At 41.8% G+C, this 23,492-nt stretch overlaps 1 protein-coding gene across 2 annotated transcripts in view; it reads right to left on the reverse strand.

Annotated features, from left to right (window-relative positions):
- MYO1D (myosin ID) overlaps positions 1–23,492 on the reverse strand; it is a 359,179-nt gene that overhangs the window by 218,982 nt on the left and 116,705 nt on the right. For both annotated transcript variants that reach the window (XM_030296022.2, XM_030296023.1), the window contains exons 12-14: positions 22,023–22,093; positions 18,545–18,619; positions 11,855–11,987 (exon numbers count right to left, since the gene is read on the reverse strand). In XM_030296022.2, coding sequence (XP_030151882.1) covers positions 11,855–11,987; positions 18,545–18,619; positions 22,023–22,093 — 279 coding nt within the window. The remainder of the gene's footprint in view (positions 1–11,854; positions 11,988–18,544; positions 18,620–22,022; positions 22,094–23,492) is intronic.

The following is a 23,492-nucleotide window of genomic DNA, read 5'->3' on the forward strand; positions in this document are numbered from 1 at the left end:
ACTAGATGAAGAAAGAGGCCAAGGTATCCCAGTCACCCAGCATGTGAGTGAGCCATTTTAGACCATGTAACCTCAGCTGACCACAGCCACCTGGTGAGCCCAGCAGGACTGGCTAGTGAACCCCCCAGATCATGAGACACAATAAACTGTTGTTCGAGGCACTAGATTTGAGGGTGCTTTGTTATCAATTAACAGACAACTGATACTTCTTCCCTATCCTGGAACACCAATCCTTGGCTTAGGTATTAAGCAAAGGATCGATATTGTTATAAAGTACAAGCAGAATCTTACAAATAGTGATGAGTGACAAAATGTTCACTGAATCTGTAATGGAAGATTTATAGGGAAAGACTGCAGCTCCCTTTTAAAATCTTTTTTTTTTTTTTGTAATGCTTATTTATTTTTGAGAGCGAAAGGGTAGGAGAAACAGAGCATGATTGGGGTTTGGGGCACAGAGAGGGAGACACAGAATCTTAAGCCGGCTCCAGGCTCTGAGCTGTCAGCACAGAGCCTGACACGGGCTTGGAACTCATGAACCGTGGGATCATGACCTGAGCCGAAGTCGGACACTTAACCAACTGAGCCATCCAGCTGCCCCAGTGTGGCTCACTTTTTAAAAGTTTAAGTAAATTTAAAACAACCTTAATGGGATGGGGAAGGGAGGTGGGGGTCCTATTTATGTGAGGGCTACAGGGCTTTTATTGCTTGATGAATAAACTAAGAGAGTGTCACTAGCACAGCAAATATCAAAATGCTACTAAATCTATCTGTACACTTTGGCAGTGGTGTAACAGGATAAGCATCACATACGGAGAAATGGGAACCCTCTTGCACTGCTGGTGGGAATGCAGACTGGTAAAGCCACTCTGGAAAACAGTATGGAGGCTCCTCAGTAAACTAAAAATGGAACTATCCTATGATCCAGCAATTACACTATTAGGTACTTACCCAAAGGATACAAAAATACAGATTCAAAGGGGCACATGCACCCTAATGTTTATAGCAGCATTATCAACGATAGCCAAACTATGGAGAGAGCCCAAATGGCCATCAACTGATGAATGGATAAAGAAGATGTGGTATATATACACAATGGAATATTACTCAGCCATCAAAAAGAATGAAATCTTGCCATTTGCAATGACATGGGTGGAACTAGAATAGCATTATGCTAACTGAAATAAGTCAGCCAGAGAAAGACAAATCCTATATGATTTCACTCATATGTGGAATTTAAGAAACAAAACAGATGAACATATGGGAAGAGGTGGGGAAGAAAAGAGAGAGAAACAAACCACAAGAGACTCTTAATAATAAAGAACAAACTGAGGGTTGATGGAGGGAGGTGAGCGAGGGAGAGGCTAGATGGGTGATGGGTATTAAGGAGGGAACTTGTTATGATAAGCACTGAGTGCTGTATGTAAGTGATGAATCACTGAATTCTACTCTTGAAACCAATATTGCACTGTATATTAGCTAAAATTTAAATAAATGCATCTAAAATAAATAAATATGCAAGCAAGCTGTATTTATTTTAAAAAAGAGAATAAGCATCACACAGAATCAGGACACTTGGGCATTCACTGTCTCTGCTCTTAACTAACTATGATAGTCTCTCTGGACCTAATTATCTAATTTATAAAAAGAGGATATTAGGGCTTCCACTTCAGTAATGACGGACTAGTTTAAACCAACACCCATGCTGCAGACATCTAGAATCGGCAATTCAAATATTTTAAAAATTTTGCTTAAAGACAGTGGAGAATTATGGGGACCAGAATCTAGCAGGACCGTGGAAGTTTCCAGGTCTGAGAAGTCCTTTTTCCTGGGGGAATTTGCCAACTCCAGAGGAAGCAGATGGGATCTGGGTAGAGGTTTTGGCAGCCTCAGGGGGCTGGCAGGACAGGGATCAGAGAGCAGGGCCTGAAAAGGAGGAGGTCATGGGTAAACCCCTCTCACTTTGGGCTGGGATCCGAAAAGGCTGCCACTAGCAATGAGGGTGAGTCAGAAGCAGGCAGTCCCTCACAGGGACTTGAAATAGCATAGCTCTTGGTTGCCTAAAAGGAGCCAAGGTAAATCTTTCCTGGAGAAAGATTACATAAACTTAGGTCTCCAGTTATTTCTATAAACAATTTTGCCAATATTATGTTGGGAGCAAAATAGAAATTACCCAGACACACAAGGAACCATGATAACAAGAATTAGAAACAGCCAAACATGATACAAAACAAACAGACCTGCGGGGATCCACATAATGGAGTTAATAGTGAGAATACAATAACTATGCTTACCATGCTCGAGATGACAAAAGACAATACTGAGAATTTTTAGAGAATCAGAAACTATGTATGTAAAAAATGAACTGAATCAAATTAAAAACACAGGACTGAAAAATACAATGATGGAAACTGAGAAGTCAGTAGATCAGTAGACAGGAAGATTATGAACAGCTGAAGGTGGGTGAGAAGAAATTCCCCAGAATGAAGCATGGAGAGACGAAAAGATGGAAACAAAAGGAGAGAGGTTAAGAGGCATAGTAGCTATGGTGAGATGGTCCGAGTAACTCAAATCCTGAAGGAGAGGAGACAGAAGGGGAGAAGCAGTATTTGAAGAGCCAATAGCCAAGAGTTTTGCAAAACTGATGAAAACCCAACTAAGACAAATTGAAGAAGTCCTATGAATTGTGAGGATAAAAAACAAAACAAAACAACACCACTACACTCAGAAAGTCGTAGTAAAACTTCTGACTACCAAAGGAGAGCAGCCAGACGAGAAAAGAGCCATTACCTCAAGGAGCAACAAACAGACTGACAGCTGACTTCTCACAAGAAACCACAGGATTCAGGAGACAAAGGAGTGTTGTCTCTGAAGTGCTGACAAAATTGCCAACATAGAATTTTGCACCCAGCAACAATATTCTTCCCAGACGAAAACAGTATACAGTATTTTCAGGTAAACAAAAGCAGAGACTCTGTCAACAACAGACTTCAAATATAACAGGATAAAATTCAGGCATAAGAAAAATGGTCCCAGATGAAGGTCAATGGTACAGAAAGGAAAAAAGAAGTGATAAACGGATAAATCTAAACACATACTGACTATATGTAATAACAACGATGATGATGTCATCTCGCTGGCCACACGCGTTTACATGTGTGCACACGCACACACACACGTACACTTATAATACATGACCAAAACAGCATAGAAGTTGAGAGGAAGGCAAATGGAATTAAAATGTTTTATGGACCTTGCATTGTCTAGGAAGGAGGTAAAAGTGCCAAATAGTATTAGATTTTTTTATATTCAAGAATGGGATTATAATCACTCAACCACCAAAACAATATTATGATATAAATCTTCCAGAATAATAAAGAATAATCACAACACTGAGTGGCAGGGGCCAGAGGGTGAGGAAAGGGTGCCTTCTGAAGTTTAACTAAATATTCTGACTAAAGGACTCATAGGCACATGTGGCATAAGTCTACTCAGGACAAAAACATGGCTTGCCAACAGAAGTGTCACAGTCCTTGCAGCAGTCCACACAGCAGTCAGGTGACAGCTTAAGGACAAAGAGATAAGACCCACATGGGGCAGGCATGGAAAGTACCCGTGGTTTAAAAGCCTCATGCCCCATAGTATCTAATATCCCTTAATGTAGGTCTGAAGACATAGCTTCCAGGGTTCTTAAAAGGGACATGCTTAATACAGGAGTCACCACAGTCAGGGAAGCCCACATAAATCATCTCCACCAGACATTTGTTATTCTCTCAGTGGAGATGCAATTTACAAAAAGGGGTAATTTTTAAGTCATAAGAAATGTTGCACAGTAATACTGTCGAGATACACCTTACTGGGTTAACAGGGGAACAGAGCTAGAAATTTAACTGAGGTTTAGTTGTGAAGCAGAAGGAACAGAATTTTGTTTACTCTTTGCCCACAATCACCAATCTAAAAGAAAGAAAGGAAAGAGAAAGGAATACAAAAGCATCAAACAGAAAGCACTAACGAGATAGTCCATTTAAATGCCACATATAGAAACTACATTAAAAGTCATGTAGAGTAATGACATATTCAAAAGACAAAGATTGTCAGATTGCATAAAAAACAAATCTTACTATATGCTACTTACAAGACACATACTTGAAACACAGGGTTACAGAAACGTTGAAAGTAAAAGGGTGGGAAAAGATACACCAGCAAACCTGGCCAAGAGAGAAGGTGGTGTAACTGTTTTATTCATGCAAAGGCAAAAAGTGATACAGAAATAGAGAGGCATTTCATAATGATAAATAACTCAAACACTAGGAAGAAATAATAGTTCTAACTTGAACAAGCCTAAATAAAGTCTTAAAATATCTAAGGCAAAACCAGAAGATACAACAAGGAGGAAGAGACAAATTCAGAATCACAGATTTTGGCATTTTTGGCACTGACAAAACTAAGAGCTTAGTAAGAACTGGACAACAATATAATTAGCAACCTTGATCTAGTGGATGTGTACAGAGTATTACACAAGTTATTTCTCTCTATATAAACAACATATATACATAAAGAACATTTAACAAATTTCTAAGGATTGAAATCACACAGAGTATATATTCCCTGACCAAATGATATTAAGCTGGAAATCAAGAGCAAAGGATAATTAGAAAAATCGTATACGTCTGGGAATTAAGAAACATAATTCTAGGTGACCTTTGGGTCAAAAAGAAAATTACAGTGTGAATTTAGAAGTATTCTGAACTCGATAATTTATAATTATGTGGGCAAAGCAATCTTCGTATAAGGTATTACTGGAGTAGTATAAGTAACTTCACTAAACAAAAACCAGTTAAATGGAATTTTACCAGTACTGATGATGCACAGGAAGTTAACACTAGCTCAGACACTAATGACCAGCTAAGGGGTGGGGGGAATCCTATCCATCCTGTTCAGTAATATAAAATCTTCAGTTAAGGAATCTACTGGAAATACTCTCTCTATATTTAATCAGCATTCTATCTCAATTTATAAACGCCGCCTCCTCTCTCGTTTATAAATATCCAGACTGACTCAGCCTAAGAAACTCTAAATTTGACAAATTCAAGAGTCTTATAAAGATTAAACTGAAAGAGTTAATACTGATCTCATTCTCTGGCATGTTTTAGCCTGTTTCTCCCTCTATTTTATGTAAAAAACATTATTTGTGAAGGCACACTGATCGGTCTATGTATTAGCCAGAAGGCACTGTAGTTAGACATCTGCCTATCTAACTTGCTTTGAACACTGCCAAATAGAGTCACAGGCAAATTCAAGTTCATTTAATAATTTACTGACCATCTGTTTAGGGTGCACCTCATGAGATATCAAGAGATATATAAAATTAGTAGAACTCACTCCCTATGTTTAAAAGACTTATAATCCAGGTGGGGAGACAAGACATGCATTGAATACATTGTGTAGATTCTGAGACAAAGTGAGGGGTCAGGACTTCCACTTCTGGTGGTGGAGGACCAAGCAATGCTACAACCTTTCTGATGAAGTCATTAGGAAAAGCGCTAGACAGATATGGGAAGGGGGGGAATCTTCTCAAACGCATCAGAGAGCTAATAAGATAACCAAGATGAGAGTAAGACTACAATGGAAAGGGGTGGGGCCGGACTTCAGGGCAGTTTTCATCTGGACAGCCACGAGACTACCACAGCTTCTGACGGCCTTGTGGGGCCAGGGGGCTGCAGGTTGGAACCCAAAGCCATAGACAAGGGACACTGGTCTGCAATCCTAAAGAGCTAACCCTGGGAGTCCAAGGTGGATGGAAAACAATTTGGTCCATTGCTGACCCACTCCAGATCCTGAAATTGGATTGGGGTGACCCTGGATTGTCAGAATTTGTCTGATACAACTTTTAAACTTAAATGTTTAATTTTTCTGGATTCTTTTTCTTTGACCAAATTGACCATTTGTATCTTTTTTTTTTTTTTTACATTCGATGTAATCACTACTATATTTGGATTTATTTCTACCATCTTAATTTATCCTGGCTTTTCTATGTTCTTTAGTCTCCTCTTTCCTATGTTTTATAGAACTGATTACTTACTTCTCATTCTGACCTCAACCCAACTCATTTCTATTCTTTTACTGACTACATGAGGGAATTTAATATGCATTTGTGTGTTATTAGGATTACAAGCTAAGTAATGTTTTATTTTTCTGAATAACCGATGACCTTAAGCACTTGAATTCTAATCCCTTATCCTTCTAATTTATATACTATTATTGTGCTATTGGATTCTCATCTGTATTTGTTAAAGTTTATTTTTATTTGAGAGAGAAAGAGCAAGCAGGGGAGGGGCAGAAAGACAGAGGGGGAGACAGAATTCCAAGCGGGTTCTGCGCTGTCAGCACAGAGCCCGATGTGGGGCTCTAACTCACAAACTGTGAGATCATGACCTGAGCCAAAATCAGGAGTCAGACGCTTAACCGACTGAGCCTCCTAGGCACCCCTATTCTAATCTGTATTTTTTTTTTTTCTTTTTTTTTGGGACAGAGAGAGACAGAGCATGAGCGGGGGAGGGGCAGAGGGAGAGGGAGACACAGAATCGGAAACAGGCTCCAGGCTCTGAGCCATCAGCCCAGAGCCTGACGCGGGGCTCGAACTCACGGACCGCGAGATCGTGACCTGGCTGAAGTCGGACGCTTAACCGACTGCGCCACCCAGGCGCCCCACTAATCTGTATTTTTAATCCAATATTGTTTTAGTTTATTTATGCACACCCACCTATTTACCAATTTCTTTGCTCTTCTTTTTGCATTTCAGACTTTCATTTTGTATACTCTTCCTCCATCCTGATATGTATGTATATCCTTTAGAACGTCCCTTAGTGCGCTTGTAACCCTCTCCTCTTTTTCAGAAAGATTCTTTATTGTGTCTTTGTTCTTGAAACAAATTCATTCTCTTTGTACAGAATTTTGGTTTACAGTTCTTTTCTTTCAGCCTGTTATTCTTTTAAGTGGATCTGCTTTTAAGGCATTTTCTTAGTCTTTGATGTTCTGGGATTTCACAATGTGCCTAGATGCAGATTTCTTGTAACTGTTCCAGCCTGGGATATACCAGACTTCCTGACTCCAAGAGAGTGTTATCTTTCATCACTGTAGAAATTCTCAGCAATATACCTTCCAATATTGCTCTGCCCATCCTCTCCTTTCCATGAGTAACTGATCAGATGCACGTTAGACCTTTTCATTTTGTCTTCCATGTTTCTTAATAGTGTTTCTTTTTGCTTCATTTCTTGGTCTAAGTAGAATCCTGGATAATTTCCCCACTTCTTTCTTTCATTCCTCTATTCTCTCTTCAGCTTTGTCTAAACTGATGTTAAACCTATCCTTGAGTTGCTAATTTTAATTTCTATCAATTGCCTGTTACTTGATTTTTCTCATATTTTTAGGCCTTTGATTTCTTGAAACATACTAAACATTCTTGTATTGTTTGTGATAACTCCATTCTAAGAAGTTTTCGTGACTCTGACTCTTGCACCTGGTACTTTGTTCATGTGTGTAGTAATTCTTTGTGGTGAACTCCTTATTTTCCTCAAAACTTTATCTGTGGAAATTCTTGAAGGTCTGGTTTGAAGGTGGTTTCTTCAAGGAAAAAAAACTGTTTGCTTCTATCATATGCTTGGGGATCCCTGGCCATGACCATTTCAAACTAAACTGTTGATTTAAGCTTTTTAGGCCATCCAGGTAGTGTGAATTTGGATTGAAAACCTCATGAAAACTTGCTTACAATGATAAATTCTCCAGAAGTGTTCACTCCCGCTTTGGCTCAGGGCCATGGACCAATATAGGCAGTTTTCCTTTCAGATAATGAGGGATTATTTCTTGTTCACTTTATATGCATCCCTTTGAGGATGCAGTCCTTTGGAGACCTGCCCATGTGTGTGCACGTGCACGTTTGTGTATAATCTCTTATTAGACACTCTACTTTGGGCAGGCCCTGGGCTTCACTTGAGGACCCAGCCTTGAACACCTATGCCCAAAGTTACCTACTTCAACAAATCCCCAAAGAGACAGCATCTTCTTTTTCCTTAACTTCTGCCTTCACTCAGTCTGTGGCCTGCATGTTCCTTACTTTCTTATTAGTTCATGGCTGCATTCAAGAAGTGGATTTTTATGTTTTACCTAACATTTTAGTTGTTTTCAGTCGGTTTTAGTAGGCGCTTTCTTCACTATGTTCCCAGCAAATGCATTAGTCATATATATTTTTAAGATCTTCCCATGGTCCTAGATGAAACTGGTATCTAATTTTATTTTCTCATATTAACCTGCTATGAAGGGAATATTAATCTCATAAAATGAGTTGGGTAGTGGTCTTTTTCCTATCCTCCAAAACAGTTTATATATAATAGGAATTACTGGCTTCTTGGCGGATTTATAAAATGTATCTGTAAAACCATCTGGGTTTCATGTTCTTGGCAAACCTGGGAGAAGGCAGACTTCTGATTAGTAATTCAGAGTCGTTAAGGTTACTAATTTATTCAGATTTTCCATGTCTTCTTGAGTTAATTTTGATAACATATTTTTCTAGAAAATTAATTTTTCAAGTTCACTGGCATAGAGTTGTGCACAATATTCTATGCCTTATAAAAATCTCTGTATTATATGAATACACCTTTTTTTCATTCATAATATTGCTTTTTCATCAGTTTCATTAAAGGTTTGTCTATTTGACTAATTTTTTGACCTATTAATTTTAATTTTTGCTTTTTAAAAGTCATTTTCTTACTTCTGTCTTTGATTTTCTTTGGGATTCTTTTTCTGGTTTCTTGAGTAGAGAGGTGAACTTAACTCATTTACTTTCAATCTTGTTTTTTTAATAAAGATATAACAAGTGGATCACTTTAGCAGCATTCTACAGATTTTGATAATTCTTTATCATGTAGGTCCATGTATTTTATAATTTCCTTTGTGATTTCCTCATCAATATGTGAGTTATCTAGGAGAGCATTTTTCCCTCAAGTTCCCAAGCACATTAAAAAAAAATAAAGGCTGCCCTTTATTTTTATTTGCTGTGAGGATGGAGACTATATCTAAATGGTTATGACTTCCTTTGTGATCTAGTATGTGGCCAGTTCTTGGAAATGTTCTATGTATACTTGAAAGGGATATGTATTTCCTATTCCCTGGGTGCAGCGTTCTTTTGATCCATTAAAGTTTAAATTTGGTTTTCAACGCTTCTGCCTTCTTACTTGTCCGCCTGAAACATCAGTTTCTGGTACAGCTGGTTTAAAATCTCCCACAAGGATTGTGAACTTGTCAACTTTCCTTTTAAAATTGTTTTCAGGTTCTTTTTTTGCTTTATGGAGTTTATGGATAATCACAGCTATATTGGTAGGTACCTAGTTCAAAATGACTCTATTGTCTTGGGTGTTTTCATTTATTGTTATTGATCTCTTTATCTGTATTACTACTTTTTGTCTTAAATTCTATGTTCTTTCACATTAATGTTGCTTTTAATCATTTTTTTGGGGGGGAAGGGCTTGATGCATTCTTGCTCACCTCTTTCTTTTTCATCGTTCTGTATACTGTTCTGTTTCGGTGTCTCCTAGACAAGCATACGCCTGGATTCTCCATCTGTCTAGTCTTCTTAGTCTATTTACATTTATGGTGAATACTGATTATTTACATTTATTTTGTGTTTTCTAAAAGTAACGTTTTCCTTTGTTGCTTTCCCACCCACCTTCCTGCCTTCTATTGGGCTGAGAGGATGTCTTTATTCCTCTTCTTGTCCCTGTTCTCTCCCTCATTCCCGCTCCTCCACGAACACCCAGACTGGGAAGCTATAGCACAGACTGCCAGGCTCGCTGCCTACCTCCTACCCAGCATCTTTTGTTCTGAGACAGAATCCTTACTTCTAGCTAGGTGAGCTGCTGACCAGAATAAAGATGCACTTCCCAGCTTCCCTGGAAACTTGGCATAGCAAACAAGATGGAAGGAGCATGCTGTGTGAGGCACCCAGGAAGTCTCTTAGGGCAGAGGCCCCAGTTGCCACCTGGGACCAGGAGGATGGATGTCAAGTGCCAAGTGTGGCTGAGCAGAAAGACAGAAGGGAGCCAGCTCCCTAACCATCTTAAGGGTGCCATACCCATCCTGGAATACCTTCTTCTGTACCTTATTTACAGGAGAGAGAAATAAATGTCTCTCTTGTTTGAGCCCCTCATTTGGGGATCTCTCTTTTATTAGCAGCTGAATGCAATTCCTGATACAGAAATTACAGATGGTTCTAGAATTTTAATTTTTATTTAGAAAGAGAGAGTGTGCATGCGATCAGGGGAGGGGCAGAGAGAAGGGGAGAGAGAGAATCCTAAGTAGGCTCCACACCGGGCATGGAGCTCGATCTCACAACCCCAAGATCATGACCTGTACTGAAATCAACAGTCAGACACTTAACCAACTGAGCCACCCAGGTGCCCCTGGAATTTTTGTTTTTTAAAAATGCACATTTAAACACCAATTTTAGAAAATAAAGGTGATTCTTTTCTAGTTAATGAGATACATCTAACATATTTTATAAACTATAACATATTCTATAAGCATGTTTTACAAGGTTCTGTATTCTCCATTTCTTGGGTCACACGCCTCCCTTCTAGGTTCACCGTCCCTCTTGCAGGATGATGCAGGTTGGAGCTGACATGCACAGAGAAGCTAAGGGACAACAGGAACACTTCTAATGGTGTTCTGGTCTTCGGTTCTGGTATCCTCAGCCCTGCCTTTCTGGAGGTTTGATTCTACAAGTCAACAAATTGTGCTTATTTGTTGTCATGTGGGGCCGAAGAAACCTGACAAAATGGAATAGAACGCTACTGAACAGATGTGTTCTTGTGCATTTGCCTAATTTATCCACAGTGAAGTAACCAGAAACAGCATAGATTTAAATTCTTAGAAAGGAAGTTGTTTTTTTTTTAAAAAGATAATAATGAAGAATAAAAAACACATGAAAAGCACCAGAACAGGGAAATTAAAAAAAAAAAAAAAAAAAGAATAAAAATAATGAGCCCCAGAATGCTGCCTTATTTATCAAACTTATCAACAGCAGCAGTTTGGGCTAGAAATCTGCTCTTTAATGGGGGGAAAGAAACAGACTTAACTTATCAAACAGTACTACACCTGAAAGGAACAATAAAAAGAAGAAACAATGGTCAGTAATACAACATTTTATTTCAACTTTTGTAACAGCTTAAGCACAATACTTAAACTTCCTCTTGAAACTCTATCTGGTCATTTTGTATATGGACACGAGATACAGATGGCATATTACTGTTTTTTAAAAATCTTTATTTATTTTGGGAGAGAAAGAGCATGAGTGGGGTAGGGGCAGAGAGAGAGGAGACTGGCCTGAGCCGAAAGCAAGAGTAGGACGTTCAACTGATGGAGCCACCCAGGCGCCCCTGACATATTACTGTTTAATTCAAGATTTATTTATTTTTTAAGCCAAGCCCTCTCTTCAGTACGGGGCTGAAGCTCATTTTGCTAAGCACACACTCTATTTTAGTTATATACGTATAGTTTTTAAAGATCTCACTAAGAGTTTCCCCTTGTCAACAACCATAAAAAACTCAAATTTAACGAAAAGCATTTCATCTGGCATACAACTATTTCAGCCGGCCATGTTAAAGAAAACAAAACAGGGATAAGAATTCAATTACAACATTCACTTTAAATATCTATATGGTTCAGTGCAATTTATCATAATTACCTAAAAAGCGAATCATACATTCTCTATAACATATATCAAGAGGGAACCAATGACAGCAAATGGTGCTGACCACCATCAAAAGTGGTGATAAAATGGATACGTAGAAAAGAAAATAATTACCTTTGATGCAAGGTTGTCCACTAAAGCGATCATCGAATTCTTAAACAAGGTGGCAGCGGTCAGAGGTCGCTTGGTCACCTCTGTAATACTCAGTTTGCCTTCGGGCCACATATTCTTCAGCACGGGATTTGAACTGAGAAGCACAGAAAGAGCAAGGAGAATGTTACATTCAAATAAGCTGAATAGAAACTGCTAAGGAATCCTGCTGGGCTGCACCCTGGAGCCACAAGGGGACTGCAGACTGGAGCCACAAGGGGACTGCAGACTGGAGCCACAGTGGAGTGCACACTGGAGCCACTGTGGAGTGCAGACTGGAGCCACAGTGGAGTGTAGACTGGAGCCACGAGTGGACTGCAGACTGGAGCCACGAGTGGACTGCAGACTGGAGCCATGAGTGGACTGCAGACTGGAGCCATGAGTGGACTGCAGACTGGAGCCACGAGTGGACTGCACCCTGAAGCCACGAGTGGACTGCACCCTGAAGCCACGAGTGGACTGCAGACTGGAGCCACGAGTGGACTGCAGACTGGAGCCACGAGTGGAGTGCAGACTGGAGCCATGAGTGGACTGCAGACTGGAGCCACGAGTGGACTGCAGACTGGAACCACATATGGACTGCAGACTGGAGCCACGAGTGGACTGCAGACTGGAGCCACGAGTGGACTGCAGACTGGAGCCACGAGTGGACTGCACCCTGGAGCCACGAGTGGACTGCAGACTGGAGCCACGAGTGGACTGCACCCTGAAGCCACGAGTGGACTGCAGACTGGAGCCACGAGTGGACTGCAGACTGGAGCCATGAGTGGACTGCAGACTGGAGCCACGAGTGGACTGCAGACTGGAGCCATGAGTGGACTGCAGACTGGAGCCACGAGTGGACTGCAGACTGGAACCACATATGGACTGCACCCTGAAGCCACGAGTGGACTGCAGACTGGAGCCACGAGTGGACTGCAGACTGGAGCCACGAGTGGAGTGCAGACTGGAGCCATGAGTGGACTGCAGACTGGAGCCACGAGTGGACTGCAGACTGGAACCACATATGGACTGCAGACTGGAGCCACGAGTGGACTGCAGACTGGAGCCACGAGTGGACTGCAGACTGGAGCCACGAGTGGACTGCACCCTGGAGCCACGAGTGGACTGCAGACTGGAGCCACGAGTGGACTGCAGACTGGAGTCACAAAGCCTACCTGGAAAAAAGACTCCATCCAGAAAATTATGCTGAGAGAGCATAGTGGCAGATACCATATCACAGATGGAGAAGATGTGTCCAAACTATCCTACATTTAAAAAATTCTTGGGGCACCTGGGTGGCTCAGCTGGTTAAGTATTCAACTCTTGGTTTCAGCTCAGGCCATGATCTCACGGTTTGTGGGTTCAAGCCCTGTGTTGGGCTCTGCTGATAGTGCAGAGCCTGTTTGGGATTCGCTCTCTCCCTCTCTCTGCCCACCCCGTCCCTCTCTCCCTCCCTCTCCAAATAAATAAGTAAACTTAAAAAAAAAAAAACAACATTCTTGGGGCACCTGGTTGGCTTAGTTGTGGAGCATGTGACTCTTGATCTCGGGGTTGTGAGGTCAAGCTCTAGGTTGGGTATAGAGATTACTTAAATAAATAAACTTAAAAAATTCTTTAAATTTCTTTAAAGTGACATCTACATTATCATTACCTAGGACCCTCAAATGGTTAACACGGCTCTTACAATACATATATAAAATCAAAAGATTTGGGTGGTCCTCAGGAGGAGGACAAGCCACTAGTGAAAAACGATGCTCAATGTGGCATGGCAGAAAACATGGGCACGAAAGGAGCTTCTCATCGGGAGAAACACACAGAACAGATAACACAACAAAAAGCCAGCTCTTTCTAACAAGGCAGACAGGAATATAAAAGAACCATGTTTACATTGCCTTCCAGTAAATCCCTCACTGCAGCTGAATTTGCACACTCTACTGGCAGTTACAATATTTTATTGATGTGACACTAAGACTGTTGCCATCCAATTCCTATGGTGTACTTCAGGCCAGTTTAAATGCTAAAAATTATGTAAAAATCATCATTTAGCTCTGTGGAGATGTTTTTTTACAACATGCGTGGTGGTCTCAACTGATTTGCTTCCTGTTTCATTTTGGGTGTCTTTGATTTTAAAGTAATTGGAACTCAAACTGTTGTTTCCTGGAAACTTCTTTCTTCCTGCCTTCCTTTCCTCCTTCCTCCCTCCCTTCTTCCTTCCTATTTGTGCACAGTTGTCACATGACGTTACATCGGCTGCAGGTGTACAAACGGTGACTCCGCATCTCTAAATGTCATGCAGCGCTCACGTCCAGTAGCTACCACCTGTCATCGTACGATGCTATTTGTCAGAAATCTTTTTTTTTTTTTTTTTTTTTAATTGGGGGCTGAGAAGAGAGAGAAAGGACTCGGCAAGGACATTCTCTGCTGTGTTTACTACTGCCATCGCTTTGCCCGCTGTTCTTTCCCTGGTGTAAAACTGAGAAAACTGAGGTGGTTCCCCAAATACCTAGTAAACTTCTGCACACAGAGGCCCGAAATGACAGGTGTGAGATGCCAGAATAAGTGCCCAGAGAGCAGAGAGGAAAAAGGGAGAGCTGAAGACTGACCGGGCCTGTACAGAGCAGCACTCCCACCCCTCGCCGCTGCTAGCGGGGGGTGCTGACTACCACCGGAAGTGGCGCTAAAATAACCCCATGATCTGTGTGTGGCTCAGGGTCCCCATTTCACCCCTCCCTGCTCCTGTCCCTAGTCTCCCGGTGAGCGCTGACCATCAAAATGACCGCATAAGGGCGTACCGTTTCTCCTGAAATCTTCCATTCTAGTCTTTAGCAGAGAGGATTCAAGGCAATGGTTTTCAACCCTTAGTTCAGAGGAGGCCTGGGTGTCTCCCTAACACTTACTGAATAGAATTACCAGGAAGTAGAACATGTGTGCTTTGAAAATTCTGATGCAGCCCAAAGACTGGAGATCGCAGACTTTGAGTCCATGCGGTTGCTGCCCCAAATTCCACCTTACTCACTGTTGGCCATAGAGATTATTCCCATATTACTTGGTAAATGGAGGGAGGAGAGAAGGTTGGAAATGAAGGAAATAAGATATTTATTATGATTATTGTTAAATAGTTGAATTCATATATAATGAACCAAAAGCGATCCATACAATCATTCTAAAGAGAAAGAACTCTTCAGGCCCGTAAGTCATGAATGTAATAATAAAATAGTTTTCAAACGTCTAAAAGAACCCTTTTCTTAAAAGGGAACCTTATTTATCCAGAAACCCAGTAGGCTTAATAGATAAGACAGAAGTTGCATGGCTTAGAAGTGAGGAAGTCAAGAGTGAAGTCTGTGCACCTGGCGTGCCACCTGCCGGCTCCCTTCCTCTCCATTTACACACACAAACAGCTAAGCACTATGGATTCTACGGGTAATAGTTTTCACTTTCAGTTAATAAACTAGATTCTCACTGCTATTTGACTCTCCAAGCAGGTTTTCCAATAGGGGAGGACAGCCTGTCATACCAATGCAAATATTCCATGTCATGGTCAGATTTTTCACTGGAAATAAACCCACACGCAGCTTTGTTTCTACCTGAATCCTGTGAGCTTGGGATTACGTGAGCCCAACACTAGGAGGTGGAGCTCCTCTCACGGAGCTGGACCTGTGGGCCAGAAAAAATTCACGAAGGTAATGAAGGCTGGGGCGCCTGGATGGCTCAGTCAGTGGAGCGTCCGACTTCGGCTCAGGCCATGATCTCACGGTTCGTGAGTTCGAGCCCCGCATCGGGCTCTGTGCTGACAGCTCAGAGCCTGGAGCCTGCTTCGGATTCTGTGTCTCCCTCTCTCTCTCTGCCCCTCCCCTGCCCATGCTCATGCTCATGCTCTGTCTCTGTGAAAAATAAACAAACATAAAAAAACAAAAACAAAAAAACAACGAAGGTAATAAATGCCACCTTCTGTAGCCTCTTGCTACATATCCTGGGTGCCTTCCCCTGGCAACACATGCTGATATTGCCACTGGCTGACTGAGGCCGTTTACTCCACGGAGCAACGCCAGACTCCATCACTCGTCCCTCAAAATGGGTGCATCTTACCTGAAAGTTCAAGCATTGGAACTCCTTTCTGAAAGTCCCTTTTCCCCATGACCAGCTTTTCCACGGACCCCTCTTGCATTCCCATGTCTCTGTAACTTTCTGGTGCTGACAGCTCCATCACTTGGTGGCTTCAACATCCATACAGACGTACCATTTAATAGGAAAACTTCTTGAAAGAACCGTTTAAACGCAACGCCTCTACATCTCATAGTCCGTATTCTCTGGAGCCCACCTCAACCAGACATTTGTTTTCACGACTCTACTGAGACCAGTGTTGTCAAGGGCCCACCTGACCTTCATGTCAGCAAATCAGATGGTTAATCTCGGCCCTCACAGCATTTCCCTTTTGACGGTATTTCACAGAGTTTATGATTTTTTTTTTGGGTGCCTGGGAGGCTCAGTCGGTTGAGCATCTGGCTCCTGATTTCATGTGAGGTCATCGCCTCACGGTTCATTGGATCGAACCCCGCATCGGGATCTGCGTTGATGGCGTGGAGCCTGCTTGGGATTCTCTCTCTCTCTGCCCCTCCCCTGCTCTCTCTCTCAAAATAAATACATGCATATTTTAGAAAATCACTTTGTTTTTGGCTTGGCCTCTGTGATACCAGGTTTCTGGTTTTTCTCCTACTTCACTGGCAGCCCTGTCTCCTTTGCTAGTTCCTTGTTTTTTGCTCGACTCCGAACGCTGGAGAGTCTCAGGGATTAGTCTTTTTGACCTCTTCTATTTATCTGTGCTCACTCTCATTAATCTCATCTAGTCTTACAGCTTTACATACTGTCAATAGACTAGGGACCATGAATTTATAGATCCAGTCCCTCCTTTACCCCGAGTTCCAGATGCGGACCTACAATTGCCTGCTTGGCATTTCCAGCCGAGCGCCCAACATTATAACATGTCCAGGACAACACACTGGGTCTCCCCCACCCAGCTGGCCCCTCCTCAAGCATCCCTCCCCCAGTGCTCAGGCACCGTCTCAGATTTCTGTTTTTCTCCCTCACACCACACATCCTATCCATCAGCGTATCTTGTTGGCCTCACTTTCGAAGTATCACCCGCTCTGACCGCTTTTCATCACCTCTCTTACTACCATCTGGATTACTAGTCTATTTGGTCTCTTCATTTCTACTCTTGCCCTTTCTACTATGTGTTTTACACAGTAGCCCTAGTGAGTTCTTTAAAATATAAATCGTGCCCTACCATGAATTCCAATGGCTTCTCTTCATACTTCATCCTTACCTTGGCTCACAGACTCTTCTTGATCCACACCCTGCCAACCTCCTTAAATTCATTCTGTATTACTCGTCCCACCTCTCACTCTGCTTTTAGCAGCACTAGCCTGTTCTCAAGATACCCACGCTCACTCCCACCTTGGCACCTTGGCACTGGCTGCTCTCTGCCTGGAATGCTCTCCTCCGCCACGTGTTCATGGCTTACTCCCTCACTTCATTCAGGTCTCTGTTCAAAAGTCACATCTTTTTTTTTTTTTTTAATGTTTATTTATTTGAGAGAGAGAGAGAGAGAGAGAGAGAGAGAGAGAGCGCGCACACGAGTGGGGTAGGGGCAGAGACAGAGAGGGAGAGAAAGAATCCCAAGTAGGTTCTGTGTTGTCAGTGGAGAACCCAACACAGGGCTCAATCTCATGAACCGTGAGATCATGACCTGAACCAAAATCCAGAGATGGACACTTAACTGACTGAGCCACCCAGGTGTCCCAAAAGTCACCTCTTTTAAGAAGCCTTTTCTGACCACCCTTCTCGATAATGCCTCCCTTGTCCCTCCTTGTCTATAACCTTCAATCTCCTACCTACTTTATTTTTCTTCACGGCAATTTGTCACTACCAGAAAGTTACTTATTTTGTTGCACAAGTGGTCACCTCCACTGGAGTAGAAGGTTCATGAGGGTGGGGCAATAGCCTAAATTTTTTCTCAGCTGGATTTTAGGGCATAGAAGAATGTATGGCTCATAGGTGTGCAACACATTTTTGATGATCTCCTGACCAATTGACTATGCAGATTTAGTATATGAGTGACTACATGTATCTCTAGTCCCAAAGAAGAAACTGGCTAAGAATGTCTTCTTTATGGGCCTCTTTCCAAAGCATTCCTACTGGGTTTGAACTTACTATCCTTTGCCTGGTTTTACTTAACCACATCTTTTCCACATTTTCTTGGATTGGGAAAAGGTTCTGTCCACTCAGATTCTGTCAACACTGACACCAGATGCCACGCTGATGTTAAAAGTGGTCTCTTAGTTGGAGGCAAAGGCATTACCATGGGAATCTGCCACTGGCCTACTTTGGGGACACTGGTAGGAGTGCCAGAAGGATGGTAGTAGTGAACAGAAAAACTGAGGCAACCCAAGGGAAATCAAGGAAAATGATATCAGCAGCAGGGCCCTGCCCTAAATTTATAGATTCCATAATCACAAAGTAATATATTATTTCATTCATATGATCAAATAGAACTAGAAAATTTGCCAGAAGCTCTTAAAACTGTCACATAAAAGTAATCATGTGCATACATATTATGCAATATATATGTCAAAGAGCTTAATGGAAAGATAGTTAATAAAATTTCAATCCTACCTGTTATACATGAGGCGCTTGAAATCTTGAAACAAAGTGTCTTTATTTTTGTCAATAAATCCAACGACTGAATAGCTAATAGAGGGAAAAAAAACACAGAAAACATGCATTATTCACTAAGCAAGAGCCACATTTAAGCTTCTCTACAAATCTACAGGCCTTTCCAGTGTTAATGATGCAAACAATCATCTGTGGGGCTGATACTGTCCATTTTGTTCTGTGTTTAAAAATTCCAAATTTACCTACTAAGCAGAGGGCATATTGTCTTTATTCCTCAAAAGGAGAGCAAACATCAATCATTATGATTAAGACTGCCATTTTCTACTGCTTGTTTACTGCTTACCTCAAGAAGGGGACTCTCAAAAAGATAGCTGTGTTTATCATCCAGCACTCCTAAGATCAAAGCAAAACAGCAACAGACAGGAACTACTAGTCTCTTCGTAGGGAGGTCAAGTGACTTGCCTAAGGTTCTCTCAGTGTATTCAGGGTGGGATAAAAGAATCCAAGGAGAACTGCAAAGGACGGTAAGATTTAGATAAGCAGAGGGGAAAGAGGAAGGGAGATCACACAGGGAAGCAGATCAAATGAAGGGGGAGGAGCAGGCACATGCATGGAGTGCTTGAGAGAAAACCAGGAGGGACAGTGTCAGGTGCTGAGTGCCCACATAAACTTGAGTTGGTGATGAAGGAGGGATCGGAGCTGCTCTGTTACAGGGGCAGGTGTGGACTCCAGGGGCAGCAAGGGCAGTGCTGGGGGCAGGAAAGTAATGGAGGACTCAGGGTGACAAGGACAGAGGCTCAGGTGTGAGGCAAATAGGAACTCCAGATGCACCTGCTCCCAACGGCTCTACCTTGTTGCCTGTCCTTAACAGTCAGATCAGTGTAGATAATTCTCAGATGTCTAACCCAGACCCCTCGCTGATGTTCTCACCTCACATATTTGATTCTCTAAGAAGATTCCTTCAGGCTGCACAGCCCACAGGAGCTTCAAGGTCACCAGGTCCAAAACGACTTCCTTGCCTCCTGCATCCTAGATCTGTTTCCTAAGACCTTCAAGTCACTTTTGACTGAAACCCTGAAGCCACCTGACTCTTTACCTATTGTCTAACCTGTAACATTCAAACTTCATAGTCCTTATTTTGGCCTTTAAGTTCTCATTATGATTTGATCTCAATCTACTTTTCCAGACACTTCTACTTCTCTATGCTACAAAAAGGATACAGTCCACTTAAATGGACCTAGTTACTATTTCCTGAATATTTCTAGCACCCTTCCCACTTCTCCCTTTAAAAATAATTCCTAGAATCTATGGACTAGCTACCATCAGCCTTCCTGGGTTTATCACACAGAAATACTGCATCATGTGCTTATTCTAAATTCTGACAATACTGTTATTAGTCATGTGGTGATTATTTTAGACCATCTTTTATTGTCCTGATGTATGCATGTAAATGTGTGGATATATATGTACATGCATATTTATGAGTATAAATAAACACACACACAACCATATATGTACATATGCATCTTACATGGGAAGCTCTTTGTGAGCCGAGACCACACCTTATAATACACTGTGCACAAAGGAGATATCCACTAAGAATCTAGAAAGGGACTGAAGGGCTGAAAGAGAGAAGGGGAAGTCTGAAGCAATGGATATCCCTCAAAAGGGTCAGCTAGCATCCAGGACTAGGAGTCTGGAAACCTAGCTACAGTCTCAGCTATTCCAGAAACTTGCAGTGTGACCTTGGGTAAAAATTTACATAAGTCAAGACTTTACATAAGTCAAGACTTTACATAAGTCTTTTAATCTGTAAAACAAAGGGGACGGGCTGGCTGGTCTCTATGGCCTCTGACCAGCTCTGCTTTTATGCTTCTGAACTGTATGAAAGTGTCCTGTAAGTGAGGCCTGCATTTTCAGCGGGAGATGTCTGCACCGCGCTGGATCCTCCCTCTTAGTATTCTGGAACCTGGGAACAGGACCAGAAAAAGTGGAATATGGTGCTATTCCAGCACTAATGGCTAGTTTGACAGATGGGGTGATAATCTTGAGCCATATTATTTTATGATTCAGTTTTAATTTAAATCAGGAACAGCTATTAAAATCCCTTCAAATGTCTTTTCGGCATTTGTAGAGATGATCATTTGCCTTTCTGTTGTTGTGTAATCTCTTCCTGTAATGGGTTTGATGAACAGAACTCCTAACGTATAAAAGAAGGACAAAGGAAAAGAGGAAACTTTAAACAATAATAAGATAAGAGGCAGTGTTCAGTGGACAAAGCATCCTAAGTGTAGTAGGCTGAAGAACTGCAACCCCCCCCCCCCAAGACATCTTTGTCAAATTCCCTGGATTCTGTGAATGTGACCTTACACAACAAAAGGTGTGATGATGCTAAGGATCTTGAGAGGAGAAGTGTATCCCGTATTACCCAGGTGGGCCCTAAATGCCATCACAATTGTAGTTTTAAGATAGAGGCCGAGGGAGATTTAACACAGACACACTCAAGAGAAGGCAGCATTGTGACCACAGAGGCAGAGATTGGAGACATGTAGCCACAAGCTACTAGAAGCTGGCAGAGGCGAGGAACAATCCTCCCCCAGAACCCCTGGCATATGGCCCTGTGGACACCTGGAGTTCGACTTCTGGCCTTTGGAATAAGAATGGATTTCTCTCTTGTTAAGCCACTTGTTTTTTTTATAGTAGCCCCAGGGAACTCAAACGCTAAGGTGGTTATATTTTTAGTCATATTTTCTTATCAATGTCTACTTTTCTTACATTGTGACCAGAAAAATTGGCTTATGAGAATTTTACTTTTTCGATTAACATTTGAAAAGTAATATGGCAAAACTAATTTTCCTGTAGTTACCCAACTGCTCGTAGTTCTTCACACACAGTGGTGGCTCTCGGCTCTGGAATGCCCTCCCTCCTCTCTCCTCCCTCCTCCCTTCATCTTTCCCCTAAGCCTCTCACTTTTAGGATTCAGCTTGGATACACTTCCTCCCCCAAAACCCCTCTATACTCCTTGCCCTGGGCTAATGACTTCTGTTCAATGTTTCCATAATGCTTTCACATCTCTAGTTTGACCCTTCTCATTCATTAGAGTGACCTATGTATCTGCTACACCCACCACTGAACTGTTAGCTTCTCCAGAAAAAGACTCATCTTACCCATCTTTCTATATGTTCTTAACATTCTTCCACAATTTATTTATCCATCAGCTAATGTGAGTGGCATCTATGCCATAGTGGCCACACTATGTGCATGGCCGCCATAGTGTGTGTTCAAGAAATGGTTGAAAAACAAGGAATGAATGAAGCTATGCCCTTTTTTTTAAGTGAGGAGATGAAAATATACTGGCCTATGAAATGGTGGAAAAATGCAAATAAATAGGAAAACGGTTTTTATTTTCTCTGGTTATATTTTCTAAAATGAAGTTGCATGCCAGTCATCGCGTTAGGTACCAAAGTAAGATACTCACACAACATCACCCGCGTAATGTCGAATTCGAAAGTCTCGATCAAACTCCAGGATTTTGTCTGAGGCGCAGAGCTAAGAAAATCAATAAGGAGATTATTTTGAAAACGGCTATTTTCACTTTCCTAAAAATATACTCCAATTTCATATAAGATGATGATAGTGTCACAAATCATGATACCATTATGAATGAGATAATGCCCCACCGCGTGAGGCTTACATGGCAAAACCTTCGAGCTTACACCGGAAATCCACACAGCTGGACTTCATTTCCCAGCCACCCTTGCAGCTGGATATGGCCAAGTGACCAGGTGCTGGACAATGGACGGTGAGTGGAAAGGAAGTGTGGTTATGTCAGGCCAAATCTGGTAAGAAGTGGGTGATCCTTTCTGCACTTCCTTTTCTCCTCCCGTTAGCTGGATGCAGAGAAGGATAGTGGCAAGGGGAGGGAAGAGCTGGAAAATGGAAGAAGTCCACGTCCCTGGGAGAGAAATGCTAAAATCTTGGCTGCTGCCTGGGTGCGGCCCAGCCTATCCAGAGTCTCTTTCTCTTCCACACTCCACTCAAGGAGCACCACACTGAAGGCTTGCTGTCTGCTAAGTGCACATGTCTCAGTCAGTCCTCACAACTGATAAAGTAAGTTAAGTATTATGAGCTCTCTTTTACGTACTAAGGCCCAAGTCACATGGCTTGTAAGTGGTAGCTCTGATGATTCTTGGGACCAGATGTAATGTCTGTGCCCTCCACGTACACAACGGCCTGGCTAACCTGTCTTTTGCTAAGCTGGGACTCAAGTTCAGGTCCATCATTTCAAAGAAGATCAGCCTCCTGCAGCTCTTTCTCATGGAAGAGGAATACGTTCCGGACAGGCAGTTTTTATATAGCCTGGTGGTTTCCACTGCTTTCTGTAATTTTCCTTGTTATAGTAACACCCAGACTTCTTTGTCTGCCCTGTGAAGGATCACTTGACATCCTACAGGTTCTAAAGCAGACATCCAAGAATCCATAAAGCACTGAGTGCACTTACGTACAAAAACTTAAGTTTCAGTATGGTGGCTTCTATATTGATAACTGGACTAGTAAAGGAATAATTAGTTTATTAGTTAGACAAGTGAATAATTCCAGGAAATGAGAGTCAGATTTCCGAGGTTCAAATCTTGGTTCTGTTTTTAACTTAACTTTTTAAACTTAATACTTTATAAATTTTTAATTTTATTTCAACTTTAATAATTACTTCTATCAGAGAGTTGTCTTAAAGGTGAAATGAGATATGGAGACCAACATAACATACATAACATACAGAGGGATCTCCAAAAAATTGAATTCCTCTTTCCTTCTGTCTCTCATTAACCATTTTACAAAACTCTTTTATTTATAAAACTCCTCATGGAAAAGGACCCAGGAGATGCCTACGCTGAGTATTCTCACATTTGGATACTGCAAAGTCTCAACCGATCTGAACACAGAAGATTTT

This window comes from Lynx canadensis, chromosome E1 (genome assembly GCF_007474595.2).
Source record: "Lynx canadensis isolate LIC74 chromosome E1, mLynCan4.pri.v2, whole genome shotgun sequence".
Classification (NCBI taxonomy): Eukaryota; Metazoa; Chordata; class Mammalia; order Carnivora; family Felidae; genus Lynx; species Lynx canadensis.